At 43.4% G+C, this 19,426-nt stretch overlaps 1 protein-coding gene across 1 annotated transcript in view; it reads right to left on the bottom strand.

Annotated features, from left to right (window-relative positions):
- Nucleotides 1-19,426, bottom strand: part of LOC147103116 (CUB and sushi domain-containing protein 2-like) — a 904,868-nt gene that overhangs the window by 522,702 nt on the left and 362,740 nt on the right. Inside the window, exon 3 of the mRNA XM_085962436.1 lies at nt 15,875-15,987. Coding sequence (XP_085818562.1) covers nt 15,875-15,987 — 113 coding nt within the window. The remainder of the gene's footprint in view (nt 1-15,874; nt 15,988-19,426) is intronic.

Genomic DNA, 19,426 nt, shown 5'->3' with positions numbered 1-19,426 from the left:
CTCGGGGGGACCTTCGGGACATAGAGTAGTGTTGTCACCTGGTGTTTCACAGCTCACAAGTGAGCCTCAGCAGATTCTGGAGACAGGGACAGCAGTGGAGAGTACTTGTCGGAGGGCGCAGGACTCTGCCAGCTCAGCTCAGCTGCGCTGCATGTCGACCCTCTGCCTCTGGGTCCATCCGCAAGAGAAGAGGTGATGGATCTCCATGCACAGATGCAGGAGTCTCTGGCAGGTTTTGTCTCCAGGGTCGCTGCGAGTGTGGAGCGAATGGAGGAGTCCATAGCGACCATGAGCAGAGCCTTTGTGGAGTCATTGGCGCATGAACGCATCACCATGGAAAGGTTGGCAACCTCCATGGAGGAGATAACTCGCCATTGTACGGAAAACATGGTGAGTGCTCATAAGAGAATGACATCTCTTGAGGAGCGTTGGCCATCTGTTGAACAGAGAAACCAGATCTTCATGGAAGTCCTTCTGAGTAGGACTGCCAGTGCAGAAACGGGTCCCCATGGCCCCCTAAAGCGCAGCAAGGTGCTCTCAAGCCACTTCCAAGCGCTGGCCCCTTCTGGCCTGTGCAGCTTCAGGTGAGTGAGCAGCAGCCTGGTGCTCCTGTTGCTCATCCTGCTGTTCCTGGTTCTGCTGCTGCCACCTCTGCTGCTGGAGATCCTCTAATGGCAAGAAGGGAAGGAAAAAAAGGCGTCCCATGCTTCTCGTAGATGCCTCCGCTGAGGAAGCGCTGAGTGAGGGTGGCGAGAGGGGCTTCCCAGGAGATCACATTGGAGAAATGTGTGAGGCACCAACCTTCCACAGCTGTGCCTAAGCCTTGAAGAAGTCGCCCCAAACCTGCAACAACAAGGTCCTTTAACATACAAGTGCTGTCCCTTTAAATCGCAGCTTCTCCGATTGACCTGCAGCTGACAGCAAGCAAGCCGGCAAGCTTCACGCCAGGTTTCATCAGCGGGGTTCCCCGGAGGCGTGTTTGATGTGGGGAAAGCCCCAAAATCGCAACGGCCCCTTAAAATCTACTTAAACAAGGTAATAATTGGTGATTTGTGTTCCGACGGCCAGTCCCGCCAGCGGCGGCCAGGACTGAAGCGGGTCGCGGAGAAACGGCAGTCCAAAAGTCGGATGGGGTGGGGAATCAGGCGGGGTGGGTGTCCCGACCCGCTTTTTTGGTGATTTTCGGCACCCGGCCGCCTGGAAAGCTGCCCGACAGCTGTCAGAAAATCGGGCCCTAAAAGTGCATTTCCAACATTTTTGCTTTCAATAATTGTGTTTTGTACAGGAATTTTCTAGCGCAGAAAGAGTCCTTTCCATCCATTGTGCCTGTGCCAGCGCTCTTGAAAGTGCGAGCCCCTTACTGTTTCCCTTTAGGGGGAAATATTCAGTTGTTTGCACTTCCCGCTAGCGCCGTAAGAGGGTGCTAATGGGGCGCAAAGCAGCTAGCGCCCGGGCGTGGCGATGTTTGTGGCGCTCGCGAAATTAACTGGACATTTTGCGGCGGCGTTAAACACTACCGCCACGATCTCCTGCGCCGGCAGATCGTGACGTCAGTCGAGTGCGCAATGCCCCGGTAGTGCCCCGGACCGGATATTGAGTGGCGCCCCCTGCCTTACTGCCTGCCGCTAGCAACGACAGGTTGAGGGGAGCGTTTTGCAGTCAGAAAGGGACTGGGGGAGCGCTATTTAAAGGCGACCGCTTCCTGCCTTTTTTTGTTGGTGACATTTTTGCACCACGCATTCTGAGAAAGAGAGAGACTTCTGGAGAGATTCAACGCTGTGTGAAGGAGTTTTGGGTGCTGAGCAGCACTTTGCAGGTTCATTTTTATTTGCCTTTCCTTGCTTCGCCAGCGCTCTGAGGTAGCGCCTCGCTCCTCGGCCTTTGCGTCTTAAGACAGGTGTGAAGCGCCTGATTTGGCGCTCCAAACACCTCCAGGGGCAATAAAAGCCTAGTTTGCCGTCGGAGGTGATAATTAGCGTCAGGCGCTAAACTTCGCGCACGGCCGATAATGGCGCCCCAAACGGGGCGATACTGAATTTTTCCCCCTTAATTTTTTAATATTTATTCATTTCTTTCATAAAAGCCATCATGGATTGTGCTTCCACAATTATTTCTGAAAGAGCATTCCATGTCCATAGAAGGTTTACAGGACAGAAGGAGGCAATTCAATTTCAATTTCAATTTTATTGGTCACATAACTAAATACAAGAAGTGTAATCTAGTCAGTGAAATGCTTTTTTCTTGATGAGTCGAGAGCACCAAGCAGCAAGAACACTGAGCTGCCTGGTACGCACGGAGCGCGCAAGGACGGCAGCCATCTTCATCGGCGCCATCACAAAAAAACACATACCAACATATACACGCATACATACTTTAAATATAAATAAAGCAGACATAAAATAAATAAAAGACATAAAAAGACAGCACATAAAATGAACAAGCAATAATGTAAAAAAAGTAATTTCTACAGTAATTACATTGATATTTCTACCCAGGCTTCTAGAATAATCCTTAGTTACAGGGTGGCCGCACTGGGAGAGCATCGTGAGGAACTCACAACCATTGTGTCTGTGCTGGCTTTTTCCTTGGGCAATCAAAACCAATGCCACTGTCCGCTCTTTCTCCGTAGCCTTCTATCTTCCACTGCTGCAATCATTTATCTAATTTTCTCTTCAAAGATGCAATGGTCTCTGTATTAACCATTCCCTACTGCAAAGCATTTCATGCTCCTAACGACCTACATTGTCACGAAAAAATCTCTTTATCTTGAGATTCACATCGGTGGTTGCAGAATCGCCTGTCTATCCCCAACTACCGAATCTCCTATCACCACTACATTTCTACACTTTGTTGTTTCTACACATGAAACAGTGGAGGTCCAAAGAGATTTGGGGGTCTAGGTACATCGATCATTAAAACGTCAGGGACGGCTACAGAAAATAATCAAAAAGGCTAATGGAATGCTACCCTTTCTATCTAGAGGAGAAGAATATAAGGGGGTAGAAGTTATGCTGCAGCTGTACAAAGTCCTGGTTAACCCACACCTGGAGTACTGTGTCCAGTTCTGAGCACCAAACCTTAGGAAGGATATATTGGCCTTGGAGGGAGTGCAGCGTAGATTTACCAGAATGATATCTGGACTCCAAGGGTTAAGTTACGAGGAGAGGTTACACAAACGAGGGATGTATCCCCTGGAATTTAGAAGGTTAAAGGGTGATTTAATCAAAGTTTTCAAGATATTAAGGGGAACAGATAGGGTAGATAGAGAGAAACTATTTCCGCTGGTTGGGGAGTCTGGGACTAGGCAGCATAGTCTAAAAATTAGAGCCAGGACTTTCAGAAGTGAAGTTAGGAAACACTTCTACACGCAAAGGGTGGTAGAAGTTTGGAAATCTCTTCCACAAACGGCAATTGATGCAAGGTGAATTGTTAATTTTAAATCAGAGATTGATAATTTTTGTTAACCAAAGGCATTAAGAGATATGGGCAAAGGCAGGTATCTGGAGTGATGTCACAGATCAGCCATGATCTAATTGAATTGCGGGACAGGCTTGAGGGGCTAATTGGCCTGCGCCTGTTCCTATGTTCCCCCCTGTGCAGTCATTTGCCCCATGGTGCTGTGGATGTACTCTAGACTGCATTCCCCAGGGTGTCGTCACCCTCACCCCAACACTGAAAACCAGTTTGAGAGTGCCACACTCCTGGAGGATTCCTGCATTGCCTGCCTCTTCCTACCTTGCTAGATGGCCACCCAATTACTATCCTCCAGCTGGAGGAGTATAATGTGGGAAAGTGCAAGGTTATCAACTTTGGCAGGAAAAATAAAAAAGCAAATTGTTATTTAAATGGAGAGAGATTACAAAATGCTACAGTTCAGAGGGACCTGCAGGTCCTTGTGCATGAAACACAAAAAGTTAACATGCAGGTAGCGCAAGTAATCAAAAAGGCAAATGGAATGTTGGCCTTTTATTTTAAGGGGGTTGGAGTATAAAAGCAGGGAAGTCCTTCTACAACTGTACAGGGTATTGGTGAGACCACACCTTGGGTACTGTGTACAGTTCTGGTCTCCTTATTTAAGGAAGGATATACTTGCATTGGAGACAGTTCAGAGACGATTCACTAGGTTAATTCCAGAGATGAGGGGTTTGACTTATAAGGAAAGGTTGAGCAGGCTGGGCCTATACTCATTGGAATTTAGAAGAATGAGAGGTGATCTTATTGAAACATATAAGATACTGAGGGGCTCAACAGGGTAGATGCAGAGAGGATGTTTCCCCTCATGGGGAAATCTAGAACTCGGGGGCACAGTCTCAGAACAAAGGGTCGCCCTTTTTGAACTGAGATGAGGAGGAACTTCTTCTCTCAGAGGGTCGTAAATTTGTGGAATTCTCTGCCCCAGAGAGCTGTGGAGGCTGGGTCAGTAAATACATTTAAAGTGGAGATAGACACATTTTTGCAAGATAAGGGAGTGAAGGGTTATGGGGAGCGGGCTGGGAAGTGGCTTTGAGCCCAAGATTAGCCATGATCTTATTGAATGGCGGAGCAGGCTCGAGGGGCCAAGTGGCCTATTCCTGCTCCTATTTCTTATGTTCTTATGTTCTTATTCCTTTAGGCTGCGGAGCTGCCTCATCTCACCGGCAGAGAAAGTAGAATAGCCGCTGCATTCTCAGATACAGCAGCCATCTGCTTTCTGCTCGGGAAAGCTTTCTAAATGAGTCTTGAGTACAAGGACTCACCAAAGAACAGAGACTGTCAGTGTTGGACAGCTTCTCAAAGCTGGCAAACACTGACAATTCATCTGTCAAAATTTTTTGACAGATGAAACCTCATACACTGACGTTCTGTGTCACCGGCTTTCCCTTAATTGGACGGCCAACCCCGCTGGGCGGGCTTAACAAGGCCAATCAGGGGAAAATAGCGTGGGTTGGCCAGACGTCGATGGAGGCGGGACTAAAACCCGACAAGCAGCTTTCCCACCTCCATTACGCCCCCGTTGATAAAATCACCCCCTAAACTTGAGTTCAAGCAACTGGAGGCACTTTCTGCACATGTGATTGTCCAGGACACATGAAGCGTCCTGGAGTTCCCATGTAGCACAGGAATTGCAGGCAACGGTTCTCAGCTGTCCCATCATTTTGCTTACAAGTCTGCCTACTTATGATATAGATATAGCTATCTATTTTAAGTTTAGTATCCCCTTGCTCCTTTTTATTATTTAACTATTTATGTATACCTGATTTTTATTTAGTGCAATTTGGATTCCTTTAATGTTGATATCCTCTACTTAATTAACTGCAATTTTATCTCTACATCGAATTAATTACGCTGATTATTTATATATTTACTGTTACGCCCTTGGTTTAAATTAGTAAGCACTTCCTTCCCCCTCTGCATCACATTCCCACTCTCTCCAAACTCCGATCTCATCTTAGTGAATCACTTCCATACACTCTCCATGGTCTTGACATCCTTCCTAAAATAGGGCGCTCAATATTCGAACTGCAACCTAACCAATGTTTAGCATTTCGACATTGCCTTTCTACTCAATACCTCTATTTATAACAACTAGGATCTTTACAGCTTTATCAACTTGTCCTCCCACATTTAAAGATTTGTGTATCTGAACCCCTAAGTCTCTCTGCTCCTCCATTACTTTAACATTTTACAATTTAATCTATATTTCCTGTCCTCATTCTTCCTCCCAATATATACCACCTTACATTTGTCCCCATTAAATCTCATCGGACGTCTATATGATCAATCTCCTAATACGTCTATAGCTCATGAAGTTGCATATTGTTGCAGTTAATCATGCTCCTGATTTTTGGGTCATATGTGGCACTTTATCAACAGCCTTTTGAAAATCCACGTATACAGCACCCACTACATTTCCTTCATCAGAACGCTCCATTATTTCCTCAAAGAGCTTTATTAAATTTGTAATACATTACTCACCTTTTACAAATCCATGAAAAAGTCAGTCCTTAATTAATTCACATTTTTCTCGGTGAATATTAATTTTATTCAATATTATAGCCTCCAGGACCTTATCGATTGGACGTTCGGCTGACTCGTCAATACCAGTTACCCAATTTATATCTTCTCTCCCTTTTTCAACAGAGGTGTTACATCAGCAGAAGTCCTGTCCTCTGGCACAGCCTTGATACGTGAAAATTAATGAGCTACAGATTGAACAACTCAAATCTCATAACTAATATCATACTATCCCAGAATATACATAATTAAAATTTGATGTGTGCAATAGTTTTTGTGCTTAATGTTTGAAGATAAAGCAAATATTATATCCAGAATAGTACTTGTATTTTCACCTTTAAAAAACTTAAAGTACACATCATAAAATATTGATGCCAGAATTCACACTTTGATTGCCTCATACAGTGTAACCTTAATTATCTGCTATAATGGTGGAAATCTCCAGCAGATCAAGGAAATTGGCAGCTAATGTTGATTCTGTTCTACAGTTTTAATTGCCTTTACCCAGTATGCTGCTTGCATGTTATACTGTTGTAAGTCTGCTACACTTTCACTCTCATATTTCATCAATGTTCTTTCATACCAAGGATCAACTTCCAATCCCACAGTGTCATGCCCCTGACCAAAATCCTGTTAATCTTCCAACCCACTTTGAAGCCGTGATTTTGCAAATGGATGCGGCTTAGGAGCGGGTCAGTTGGTTTCTGGGTTCCAGTCCTGCCCCCAACTGCATCCAGCCCACAGATGTGATTTTACGCTGTTAAGTCCACCCTGTGGGCTTGCCAGCCAATTAAGAGGAAGCTGGTCAGATGACGTCATTTGATGACGTGTCATCTGCCCATTTTCTTAAAGGGACCACGCACAATTTTTTTTTGACAGCTCATTTCTCAGTGTTTGACAGCATTGAGGTGCTGCAATTACTGTACAAAGGTGAGCTCTTGCACCCAGGCTCTCCAATGACTCCCTCCATAGGCTAGAAGAAATGGCAGCTGCAGGTGAGGTTACAGAAGCGATCTGTTAGAGAGATTCTCCCAATGAGGTGGAACTAGACAGCCAAGTCAAAACCTGTTACCTACAGAAAAGTGTAAATACATTAAATATGATTTCCCCAACATTTTCTTACCTCTGAAACTCACCAGTGCACCATTGGATCCTTCACACCACTCCTGCAGCTGTCATCAATGCAGAAACCTTACAGCAGACTCACAACATGACACACTTACCTGGCGTGGTGTCCGGACGTCGGGAATCCCGAGGCAGAAATGGCAAAATTGAAAAAGAGCCTGTTAACAAGTATCAAGTACCTGTTAACAGGCAGGTAAGTGGCTATAATCCTCTTCCTGCCGCTAGGTGTCAGGTCCATGTGCAAATCGGGGACCCGACACTTGGGAAGATTGATTGGAGGCGGGTTGACAGCAGGTTTCCTACCCGCTGTCAACCCGCCTCCAATCAAACTTCCCAAGTGTCGGGTCCCCGATTTGCGCATGGACCTGACACCTAGCAGCCTGATAAATCCCCAGGGCCTGATAATCTACATCCTAGGGTACTTAAGGACATGGCCCTAGAAATAATAGATGCATTGCTGGTCATCTTCCAAAATTCTATAGACTCTGGAACAGTTCCCATGGATTGGAGGATAGCTAATGTAACCCCACTATTTAAAAAAGGTGGTAGAGAGAAAAGGGGGAATTATAAGTCTGACATCGGTCATGGGGAAAATGGTAGAGTCCATTATAAAAGATGTAAAAGCAGAGCACTTGGAAAACAGTGACAGGATCGGACAAAGTCAACATGGATTTACAAAAGGTAAATCATGTATGGCTAATCTACTGGAATTTTTTGAGGGTGTAACTGGTAGAATAGATAAGGGAGAACCAGTGGATGTGGTGTATTTGGACTTTCAGAAGGCTTTCGATAAGGTCCCGCATAAGAGATTAGCGTGCAAAGTTAAAACACATGGGATTGGGGGTAAGGTACTGCCTCGGACAGAGAACTGGTTGGCAGACAGGAAGCAAAGAGTTGGAATAAACGGGTTATTTTCCGAGAGGCAGGCAGTGACTAGTAGGGTACCGCAGGGATCGGTGATAGGACCCCAGCTATTCACAATATATATAAATGATCTAGACGAGGGAACTAGATGTAATATCTCCAAGTTTGCAGACGACACAAAGCTGGGTGGGCGTGTGTGCTGTGAAGAGGATGCAGAGAAACTCCAGGATGATTTGGACAGGTTGGGTGATTGGGCAGATGCATGGCAAATGCAGTATAATGTGGATAAATGCGAGGTTCTCCACTTTGGTGGCAAAAACAGGAAGACAGGTTATTATCTGAATGGCAATAGATTGGGAAAAGGGGAAGTGCAACGAGACCTGGGTGTCCTTGTGCACCAGTCACTGAAGGTAAGCATGCAGGTGCAGCAGGTGGTTAAGAAGGCAACTGGTATGTTGGCCTTCATTGCGAGAGGATTTGAGTAACATAGAAACATAGAAGATAGGAGCAGGAGTAGGCCATTCGGCCCTTCGAGCCTGCTCCGCCATTCAATGAGATCATGGCTGATCATCCAAATTCAGTACCCTGTCCCTGCCTTCTCCCCATATCCCTTTATCCCTTTTGCCTCAAGATATATATCCAACTCTTTCTTGAATATATTTAATGAACTGGCCTCCACCGCCCTCTGCGGCAGAGAATTCCACAGGTTCACCACTCTCTGGGTGAAGAAATTCCTCCTCATTTCAGTCCTAAATGGCTTACCCCTTATCCTTAGACTATGACCCCTGGTTCTGGACTCCCCGGCCATCAGAAACATCCTTTCTGCATCTAGTCTGTCCAGACCTGACAGAATTTTATAGGTTTCGATGAGATCCCCTCTCAATCTTCTAAACTCCAGTGAGTATAAGCCCAATTGACACAATCTCTCCTCGTACGTCATTCCTGCCATCCCCGGTATCAGCCTGGTGAATCTTTGCTGCACTCCCTCCATGGCAAGAACGTCCTTCCTCAGGTAAGGTGACCAAAACTGCACACAATACTCAAGGTGCGGTCTCACCAAGGCCCTGTACAACTGCAGCAAGACATCCTTGTTCTTGTACTCGAACCCTCTTGCTACGAAGGCCAACATACCATTTGCCTTCTTAACCGCCTGCTGCACCTGCATGCTTACCTTCAGCGACTGGTGCACAAGAACACACAGGTCTCTTTGCACTTCCCCTTCTCCCAATCTATTGCCATTCAAATAATAATCTGCCTTCCTGTTTTTGCCACCAAAGTGGATAACCTCACATTTATCCACATTATAGTGCATTTGCCATGTTTCTGCCCAATCACCCAACCTGTCCAAATCGTACTGGAGTTTCATGACATCCTCCTCACAGCATACCCTCCCACCCAGCTTTGTGTCATCTGCAAATTTGGAGATATTACATCCAATTCCCTCGTCCAGATCATTAATATATATTGTGAACAGCTGGGGTCCTAGGACCGATCCTTGCGGTACCCCACTAGTCACTGCCTGCCACTCGGAAAACGACCCGTTTATTCCAACTCTTTGCTTTCTGTCCGCCAACCAGTGCAGGAGCAAGGATGTCTTGCTGCAGTTGTACAGGGCCTTGGTGAGACCACACCTTGAGTATTGTGTGCAGTTTTGGTCACCTTATCTGAGGAAGGATGTTCTTGCCATGGAGGGAGTGCAGCGAAGATTCACCAGACTGATACCTGGGATGGCAGGAATGACGTATGAGGAGAGATTGGGTCGATTAGGCTTATATTCACTAGAGTTTAGAAGAAAGAGAGGGGATCTAATTGAAACTTATAAAATTCTAACAGGACTAGACAGACTAGATGTAGGAAGGATGTTCCCGATGGTGGGGGAGTCCAGAACCAGGGGTCACAGTCTAAGGATAAGGGGTAAGCTATTTAGGACAGAGATGAGGAGAAATTTCTTCACCCAGAGAGTGGTGAACCTGTGGAATTCTCTACCACAGAACAGTTGAGGCCAATTCATTAAAAATATTCAATAAGGAGTTAGATATATTTCTTAAGGCTAAAGGGATCAAGGGTTATGAGGAGAAGGCCGGGACAGGGTACTGAATTTGGATGATCAGCCATGATCTCATTGAATGGCGGAACAGGCTTGAGGGGCCGAATGGCCTACTCCTGCTCCTATCTTCTATGTATCTTTGCAATTTTGACAGCGGTCCTGCCTCCAAACCCACAAAATTCTGGCCTCAGCTACCAAAAAATCTTCATCAGCATAACTTGAATCTATTGATTTTTACAAAACGTGCTGATTATCTATATCCTGCATGTAATCAGGTTTATAGGTAACAGAAGAATGGATACAAAAAAGATTATACTAAATATGATAATGCCAAGTGGTATATGCACATATTCCCATAACCTAGAATAAGTGAAAGAATAAGAATCATAGAAGATCGCAGCACAGAAATAGATCATTTGACCCAGCAAGTCCGTCCCAGGGTTTTCTCATGCGAGCCGTTTAGTCTCATCATACTCTCCTGCTTGCTCTCCATTTCCTTTTAATATTCTGCTTTTTCAGCCAACTGTATCATTCCCTGTTAAAATAATTTATGCTTCAACAAAGTGTAAAAAAGTTTTTTCTAACCTCTCCTTTAATGCTTTTTCTTAATATTTTACATGTACGTCCTTTTGTTACTATCTCGCCAAATAGTGGGTACAATCTTTCACTATTTACCTTCCATAGCCCTTCATAAATCTTGAGGGTATCTGGCAGGGCACTCCTTAACCTTCTTAGTTCTAATGAAAAAAAAAGTCAGTACTTCTTAATGCTCTCCATGACTGTAACTCTTCATCCCATGGAGGGAGTGCAGCGAAGATTCACCAGGCTGATACCTGGGATGGCAGGAATGACGTATGAGGAGAGATTGTGTCGATTGGGCTTGTACTCACTGGAGTTTAGAAGATTGAGAGGGATCTCATCGAAACCTATAAAATTCTGTCAGGCCTGGACAGACTAGATGCAGGAAGGATGTTCCCGATGGCCGGGGAGTCCAGAACTAGGGGTCATAGTCTAAGGATAAGCCATTTAGGACAGAGATGAGGAGGAATTTCTTCACCCAGAGAGTGGTGAACCTGTGGAATTCTCTGCCACAGAGGGCGGTGGAGGCCAGTTCATTAAATATATTCAAGAAGGAGTTGGATATATTTCTTAAGGCTAAGGGGATCAAGGGATATGGGGAGAAGGCAGGGACAGGGTACTGAATTTGGATGATCAGCCATGATCTCATTGAATGGCGGAGCAGGCTCGAGGGGCCAAATGGCCTACTCCTGCTCCTATCTTCTATGTTTCTATGCCTGGTGACTTCCCAGTGAATCGATGCTGCATCTTATCCATTATTTTTTTTACATCTTTCCTATAACAGGGTGCTCAAAACTGTGCACAACTCTCCAACCATGGCTGAACTAATGTCTTGTACAAATTCTGCATTACTTGCTTGATTTTGTATGTTATGCCTCAATAGAAAACCAAGGATTTGGGCAGCACGGTGACATAGTGGTTAGCACTGTTGCCTCACAGCGCCAGGGACCCGGGTTCGAATCTGGCCTCGGGTGACTGTCTGTGTGGAGTTTGCACATTCTCCCCGTGTTTGCGTGGGTTTCCTCCGGGTGCTCCGGTTCTCCGGTTTCCTCCCACAGTCCAAAGATGTGCGGGTTAGGTTGATTGGCTATGATAAATTGACCCTTAGTGTTAGGGGGATTAAATACGTGGGGTTACGGGGATAGGGTGGGATATGTGTTGGTGTAGGGGTTACGGGGATTGGGTGGGATATGTGTCGGTGCAGGCTCGATGGGCCGAAATGGCCTCTATCTGCACTGTGGGGTTTCTGTGATTCTGTGATTTGGTTTGCATTTTTTATGACCTTACATGCCATGCGTGCGTTGCCCTTTATGATCTGTGCACCTGAAAATAAGATCACTCTGTCCCTCCATGCGAGTTAATATCTTACCATTTAAGGTATACATCCTTTCTCTATTCTTAGGTCAAATTGTATTATTTCACATTTTTCTACATTGAATTGCATCTGCCGCCTATTTTGTATCCTGTTATCCTCACTACGTGCTCCTGCAGTGTTTCGCAATCCACCAAAATCTGTCACACATTTGATGTCATGAGTAAATTTCAATATTGTTCTCTCCATTCTTAAGTCCATCATTTACGTGCACAGCAAATACAAGTGGCCCCAACACTGATCCCTGTGGAACACCATGCACCATGGGCCAACATTTGTGATCGGAGGCTTTCCGCGGGTGGACGCCTGACCTGCAAAATGTCTATGAAAGTACCTGGTTGCCCGGGAGGAATGGCAGCTTGCGAGCCTGGGCCTCTCTGGGTCCGCGCGGGCAGAGCCCCACGTATCCCAGGGGTGCAAGCGGTTCGTAGGTGCTCCTGGGATCACGTGGGCCGGCCCAATCAATGAAAGAAGGAAATCCCCATTCATACTTTTGACAATTCTGTATGTACGGAACTGTCATAAGTATGAATGGGGATCACTTAAAAAAATACACCAACACATGAAATAATTTGTTTTTAAATTACATATTTAAAATTAATTAAAATGCCATTTAATTAAATATTTTAAACAAAAATTTAATTTTTTGAAAAAAAAATTAAATGTTTTTACAGGGCTACAAATAAACTTACCTTTTTGATGAGTCTTTTTAATTTATAAATGAGTGATAAAATTTTATTTTCTATTTTCTATATTCTCTTATGCTGGGAAGAGCAGCCCTTACACCTGCTTTTACTAGGTGTAAGAATTTGACTGGCATTCGGCGGGCGGAAATTGTGCAAATAGCGCAACTCTCCACTTGCGGAGGCCCACCTCTCGTGGATGCGGACGATCTGTCAAGAGAATTCTTGACAGATCGCAAGTGCCGGGTTTCAGCGCATGCACTTTGCATGCCTAAACCCGGAACTTGTGCGGCCCCTACAGGCGCGTACGCACCCGTGGGGATCGCAAAATACAGTCCTATATCTTTCCAGATGAGAAATGTCGTTTTATCTCTAGCCTTTGCATCTGCCATCTAACCATCTCTCTACCCATGTAGCCACATTTCTCTTAATTACATACGCTATTATCTTTACCACAGTCTGTTATGAGTACAATAATTTTACCACACTTTCATCATATAAAAGATATCATTTGATTTTACTATGGATTTTGAGAACTTAGTTCGCAGGCAAAGGTTTTATTCAAATTTCTAATAGAGTTTAAATAAAGTGGAATTGTGTTTACTTATAATGGTTAGGCTGATTACCAGCTTAGCAATGTCAAGGAAGAGAGAATCTAGGTAGGTGAAGTATCCACAGATTTGTTTCAAGTTTTATTTTTCTGAAGACTTTAATTTATTTCAGAAAGAAATGCTAGTGAGGAGGCAACAGTATTAAATAAGTGAATTCTGGGCTCATAAAATATTGATTAAGACAAGGGGGCATTCATCTTAATCATAATTCTTTGAATCGATGTGGCTTTTGAAAGTAGTCCTAATGAAAGACTTCCTCCTTTAAAGAATCAACAGAAAATGAATAATTAATCTGGTTATTCGGCCACGTGGTATGGATCCAGCACAATATCGCACTTACATCTTATCTGTTTGTTCAGGCTCTCTTCTCTATTACATTGCTGACATCTTTGCAACAGTACAACAAATACGGAACTGTATTTTTAGTCTTCAGTTTATCCTGTCAACAATGGTGTGAAAATATAAATTCCATTGACAAGTCTCGCTGGTATCACATTTCTGCCAATTGTTTGCTCATATTTTGCATTTGAACAGGTTGGCTGAGCAAACTCCCGTGTCAAATATTTGGTTGTAAAATGAATTAGCACAGCCTTAAATCAGCATATTCATCAAATTCAGAATGTCACGGTTTTAAAAGGATCAACAGTAAAAAAGTAAACAAAAGAACAAAAAAGTCATATCGTGTCTGCCGCATCTTAAACCATTAAACAATCATTATTGAAGAACTACTGTCAACTCTATAAGATGGTATGAATCCTATTGACGCTCAGTATCTGCTGCAGCTCTTCCAGAATGCTTCTCTTCCTTACAAACTACTCGAAGATGGCAGGCATAAGAAATGCAACAGCTAGTGGTGAAAGAGTCTAAAGGTAAACCAAACTGGACTATGCATCATAAAAAGTTATGTTATTGGGTGTGTTCCATGTTTTAAAAAAATCAGTTCAGTTGACTGAGGAAACACTTGAGAAATTGTCCTCTCACAATTTTTTGCAAACATAAGTATTAAGTACACATTTACAATTGTGATACAAATCATTAACAGAGGAAATCTTCCCCAGTTGAGCTTCAACCCTTGAGGTTTACTAAATGTATCACTGACGTTCCTTGTCCCACTTCTGTTGCAGCTCTGTGATGATTTCAGTATTTATTCATTTTCTGTATACAAATCAACTCGTTGCTATTGAATTCCCTTGCTAAACCGTGATTGATTTTGACTAACAGATGTCTGGTGGGTCATCTCTGGTCCCAGCATGGCCAAATAATACACATCAGTTGCAAGCTGATAAGTGGCAAACATCGGGCAACATATGGCTGGTGTACAATTCAAATCTCAGTAGCTCTTGCTATATAAATTAATCAAAGTCACTGAATCTGTCATTTCCTTTCAAAGGAATCTGTTTATTCATTCTGCACACTAAATTAATTTGTAATTTAATAACAAAACCAGAATCACGTCAATCCACAAATCTTGGTTATTTTTACTTGTGCATATATACGATGCGAGTAAGCTACATGCCCACCATACCAAAGTAGCCAGTATTTGAGATCAAGACACACCATGTTAATAAATGCAGTACACCTCCTGTATTAGTGGCAATCATGTCCTGTTATGGCATACATGTACACACTTGCACAGCGTTCTTTGGCTTTGTTGATTTCATCCCTAATTTTGAGCTGTTAACCAGCCTGGACACGTACACAGCTTGCCTTTACTCCCTTAAAATATAGTGTCGGAAACAATGGCATTTTAAACCACACTATTGAATGCTGGGCAGAGTCGTTCATACTGGAATTCTGGGAAAACTGACCAGAGTCATTATGGTCAATTTTCACCTTTCCCGCTGGGGGAAAACGGGGAGTCGTGGATCGGCTGCTCAGTTTGCAGCCTGCCTGATTTTCATTAATGGAAATGAAAATCCAGCGGTAAAAGTGAAGATTCACCCCACTGGCGAATATGGGATTCTCGTAACTGACGGCTGTTTCCAATTAGTGGCTCGTTCCAGGTGATTCCAGACTTGTGAAGGCTACTCATATGAGGGGCCACGCTGTCTGGGTAAACACTATCCCAAAAATTACTAACTTGAGGAATTTCAAGGCCTTTTTGGAGCTGTACAGGTACAATTTGACACTTTTCCCCTTCGATTATTTTGGGAGTCTAGTTATGCCTCCAACTACCTAACTCCCAGAGTCCAGCACCACATTTTCAGATTCTTCTTGCCACCAGCATTTAGAAATGAATACGGTACCATGCACTTTTCATAATGCAGTATACTACCACACAAGTATTATAACATTTAAAATGAAAGAGAAAGAAAAAACAGCATAAAAACAATATAAGAAACTTTGTCCTTGAACACAAAGATTTTCCTAAAGTAGCTGTGAATAGGTCATTTTCTTTTTCTCTCATTTTCAATATTCAACAAGTAAAAATGTGATATCCCTTTTGTACTCCACAGAATGAAAAATATGAAACTTCTGTTTTACCCATAATATTTTACTAAATGTCTTTTCAGAAGACTTTAAAATTGTAGCTGCTGCAATGCAACACACAAGAGACCAAGGTTATATCTCCATCAAGGAATATAAGAATAGCACCTACCCTCATAGACGGCTCTGAAGCCTTGAGCACTCACTGCATAATCACTGAGAAGCCACAGCATGAGAACAGAACCGGAACTCACAACTGGAGGAGGAAGCTGAAATCCTGTCAACCTGTAAAACAAATGGAGAAAAAAAAGTCAACACAAAAAGACATTTGGGGATTACAATTGGCGTGATTCACTTGAAAAAAAAATCAGAATTAGGCAGTCAAAGCCATAGGTCAATAACAGTTCATCAAGTTACAGAAACAGCCACATGCCATGCCAGGGTTGCACATACTTTAAAGCTGATCATTATTGCAGTGAACTAAAATTTACACTTTATAAGAAACCCAGCCTGCAAAAGTGTTCTTACGACAAAGCCCAGCTGGGGTTGCTAGTTCTCAATCGAGAGTCGGAACGCTAGTTGCTTTATTGCTCCCAAACCCAGAGCGCAAGCCCAATTTAAATGTCCGTGTTGTTGCCTTGGTTAAAATTAGCTGCTAGTTAGTAGGATCAGCTACTCAAGCATGGACAGAGGATCAAATCTGGGACTTTTGCTCAGCCCCTCACTAGATGAATTCAATAACAACAACTTGGATTTATATAGCATGCTTAATGTAGAAATGCATCCGAAGGTGGTTCACTTAGGCACAATCAGACAAATATGGTCGCTGAGTCAGAGAAGGAGGTATTAGGAATGGTGATCAGAAGAGCGCAGTGCCTGGATGGTTGGGTGAAGGGAAAGAGGGTATGCACAAAAGGCAGAGTTAGAGGAACAGGAAATTTGGGGGAAGGGGCTTTGTTGGGCTGGAGGTAATTACGGAGATAAGGTGGCATGGGGTCATGAAGGGATTTAAGCACAAGGATGATCATTTTAACTTGGCGGCGTTGGAGAACCAGAATCCAATATAAGTCTATTTTACGTGTCCACCCGGAATGCTCAAGAAATGGACCCTATGAATTTTGCAAAGTGTAAGAATAAGTCATTTGCTGTAAAAAATTTGCTGTAACTTGACCACACTTAAAAGTTGGCCAAATTTAATGTACCAACATTCCTTGAGAGGCCAGGAGACTTTCTGCTGAACAAATGTAAAATAAACTGCTGCAACTGTGTACTGTGAAGGCTGCAAGCTGTTAATCAGATAAGGAAGCGACAGACCCTTAGCAGGAACAAACAGTTGGGCGTTACAAAGACAGGAGCATCTTCAGGCAAATGGTGTGAACGTCCTTGGGCCCACTGATTAACTGACTAGGCGATAAGAAGAAAGGGAAAACAACTGCTGGTCATTTGTCACACAGTTTGGGACACATACGCATTGAGGGGCCTGCCCAGGTTTTGATGACATAAAAAATGCTGCTAAATGACACTTGGGGCTGCAGTCGGGGCAACTTGGTCAGTTGCCAGTTAATGTCATACGTCTAGTGATCGCCGAACCGCCCACTCACTGGTGTTAGTACGCATGTGGTGTTTGCTTATGATCGCTTGAGTTTAAAGTAAAGGAATAGATCTGTGTGTGCTTAAGTATAAATCTGGAATTGTTATACACAACAGTAGTATTAGATGCTTACTGATAATCTCTTGCTGATTTTTAAGTAAAAGTAAGTTTTTCCCTGAAATCCTTGGGTTTTGTGTTGTATGTTCCATGGATCTGAACTCTATAAACTGTTGGACGGGGTGAGGGGTAATTCCGCTGTCTTACAAATGGGTCCAATACCTGTGCAGACTGGACGCAAGCTGTTCCACTGTTAAATTGGTATGCTTTACATCCATCTTACACAGGGGCAATGCATGCAAAGTTGTACCTCCTAAAACTGCTCAAACGCTAAGTAAATCTACATTACTTTCAAAATCCGGAGCTGATAAATGTATTCCTTTATTTGAAGTTACCAATTGTGGTATTCCATGACATGAAAATACTGGTATTGGATTTTACATAAAGTAAAGTGCTGCAAGTCAGCTGAAATGCATAAGTCACCTACAACCAAAAGAAAAGTGTTACCTTTCCAGTTGAATAGATCTGCCCCAGTGTTTTAGCTACCATATAACCTGTCGAGCGCACACTCTACACTTCCTGGTGCCTTGTTTCCGAGCATCCTGGGCTGAAGTGAGAACAGTCACTAGAAAGACGTCTCTCAAGAGCAATCCATCTTGGACTGATAATTCATTTTTCGCAACCTTCTGACTCAGAGACTAGAGTGCTACCACTGAGCCAAGGCTGACCATGTGCCAATAATGTATTAGATTTACAACACATATCCACTACAGCCAGAATAACTCTGTGAGAAATAAGGAAAAATCCCCCCCAATTGACACAATTTTATGCTATACAAGTGAAGGAATGTTTGACAAACCTGCAGCTTAAATTATGAGAAGCCTATTGCATTATCAGTTCATTTGGGTCTATCTCAGTTTGCTACTTTTCTAGGTTGCTATGCATGTCTGAACTAAACTCAAGCCTTAGTTGTTTTATATAACCACAGGATTCATAAAAGGAGTCACAATACATGGAATTTATCCAACAATGATGAATGAACTTACGATGAGTAGGGACAGATGAAATGGTAACTTTCTAAAGTATAATCATTCCAGTGACTGCAAATTACTTAAACCACGATCTCTAAAAGTGGCATGTATAATCCATTGCGAATGACAGATGTTTTTTTTCCGAAAAACACCCATGCACATTTATCTGAGTTGGACTATAAATTCTCTTGCGGTTTAACTGTTTAAAGTTCTAAAAAAGGAAAATGATTTTGTATTGGCACTGGTTAAATGATAACAGCCAGGAATTTGCGGCCAGCAGCAATCCCTGTGTCGAGAACTTCGGGTTTTCCGACCTTCAATTCAAGTCAGCAAACTGTAGTGGGGATCCCCTTGTGCAAACTGCTGTGACATCAACAGGCTGTCTAAGCAGCCAATCAAAACACAGAATTCTCACAGACTGCGAATAAAGGAAGTGAGTAAGCTCTTAAAATTCTAACTTTTGAAAAATGTTAGACAGCAAAACAAAAATTGAGGCTCTCACATGGGGAAAAGGCAAACCTGAAATAAAGATGGACCAACTTTTTTTTGAAAAGTTTCTTAAATTTAAATCTTTATTACAATGGACAGATTTCACACTGCCCAAGATTAAAATTAGTTTTCCAGGCCCTGAACATTTGTTTAGCAGTAATAACACTGTCAAAACCCCAGTTACACCTAATCCCTTTGGGTCTAACTTTTAGTGGGGAATTTACTGTGGAAGAGCCAAAGTTTTCGTCAGTTTCAATGATTTGGCTGATTACACAGATTGGTGGCTGGGGGTGGCGGGGGGGGGGGGGGCGCTACAGCCTGTTTTGGAGCTGTCAATGACTGACTGCAGGGTGCCAAATCCCAAAGTTGTGGTCAGTTTCAAAGGCGGAATGACGCTGAACGCTGCCAGTTCGCCATCATCCCGACCGCAAATTCCGGGCCAATTCGTTGCAGTGGTGCAGTCATAACTGTAGATTAATATAGGCTGGTATCAAGGGTAGTGGCCCAGCAACACTGCACTCAGTGTCAGGATTCCTTTCCATGATGGCAGGAGAGG

Source organism: Somniosus microcephalus, chromosome 20 (genome assembly GCF_052327205.1).
Source record: "Somniosus microcephalus isolate GS21.2 chromosome 20, FLI_Smic_1.0, whole genome shotgun sequence".
NCBI lineage: Eukaryota > Metazoa > Chordata > Chondrichthyes > Squaliformes > Somniosidae > Somniosus > Somniosus microcephalus.
Note: the sequence above shows the minus strand (reverse complement) of the source record. Positions and strands in the feature narration are given on the sequence as shown.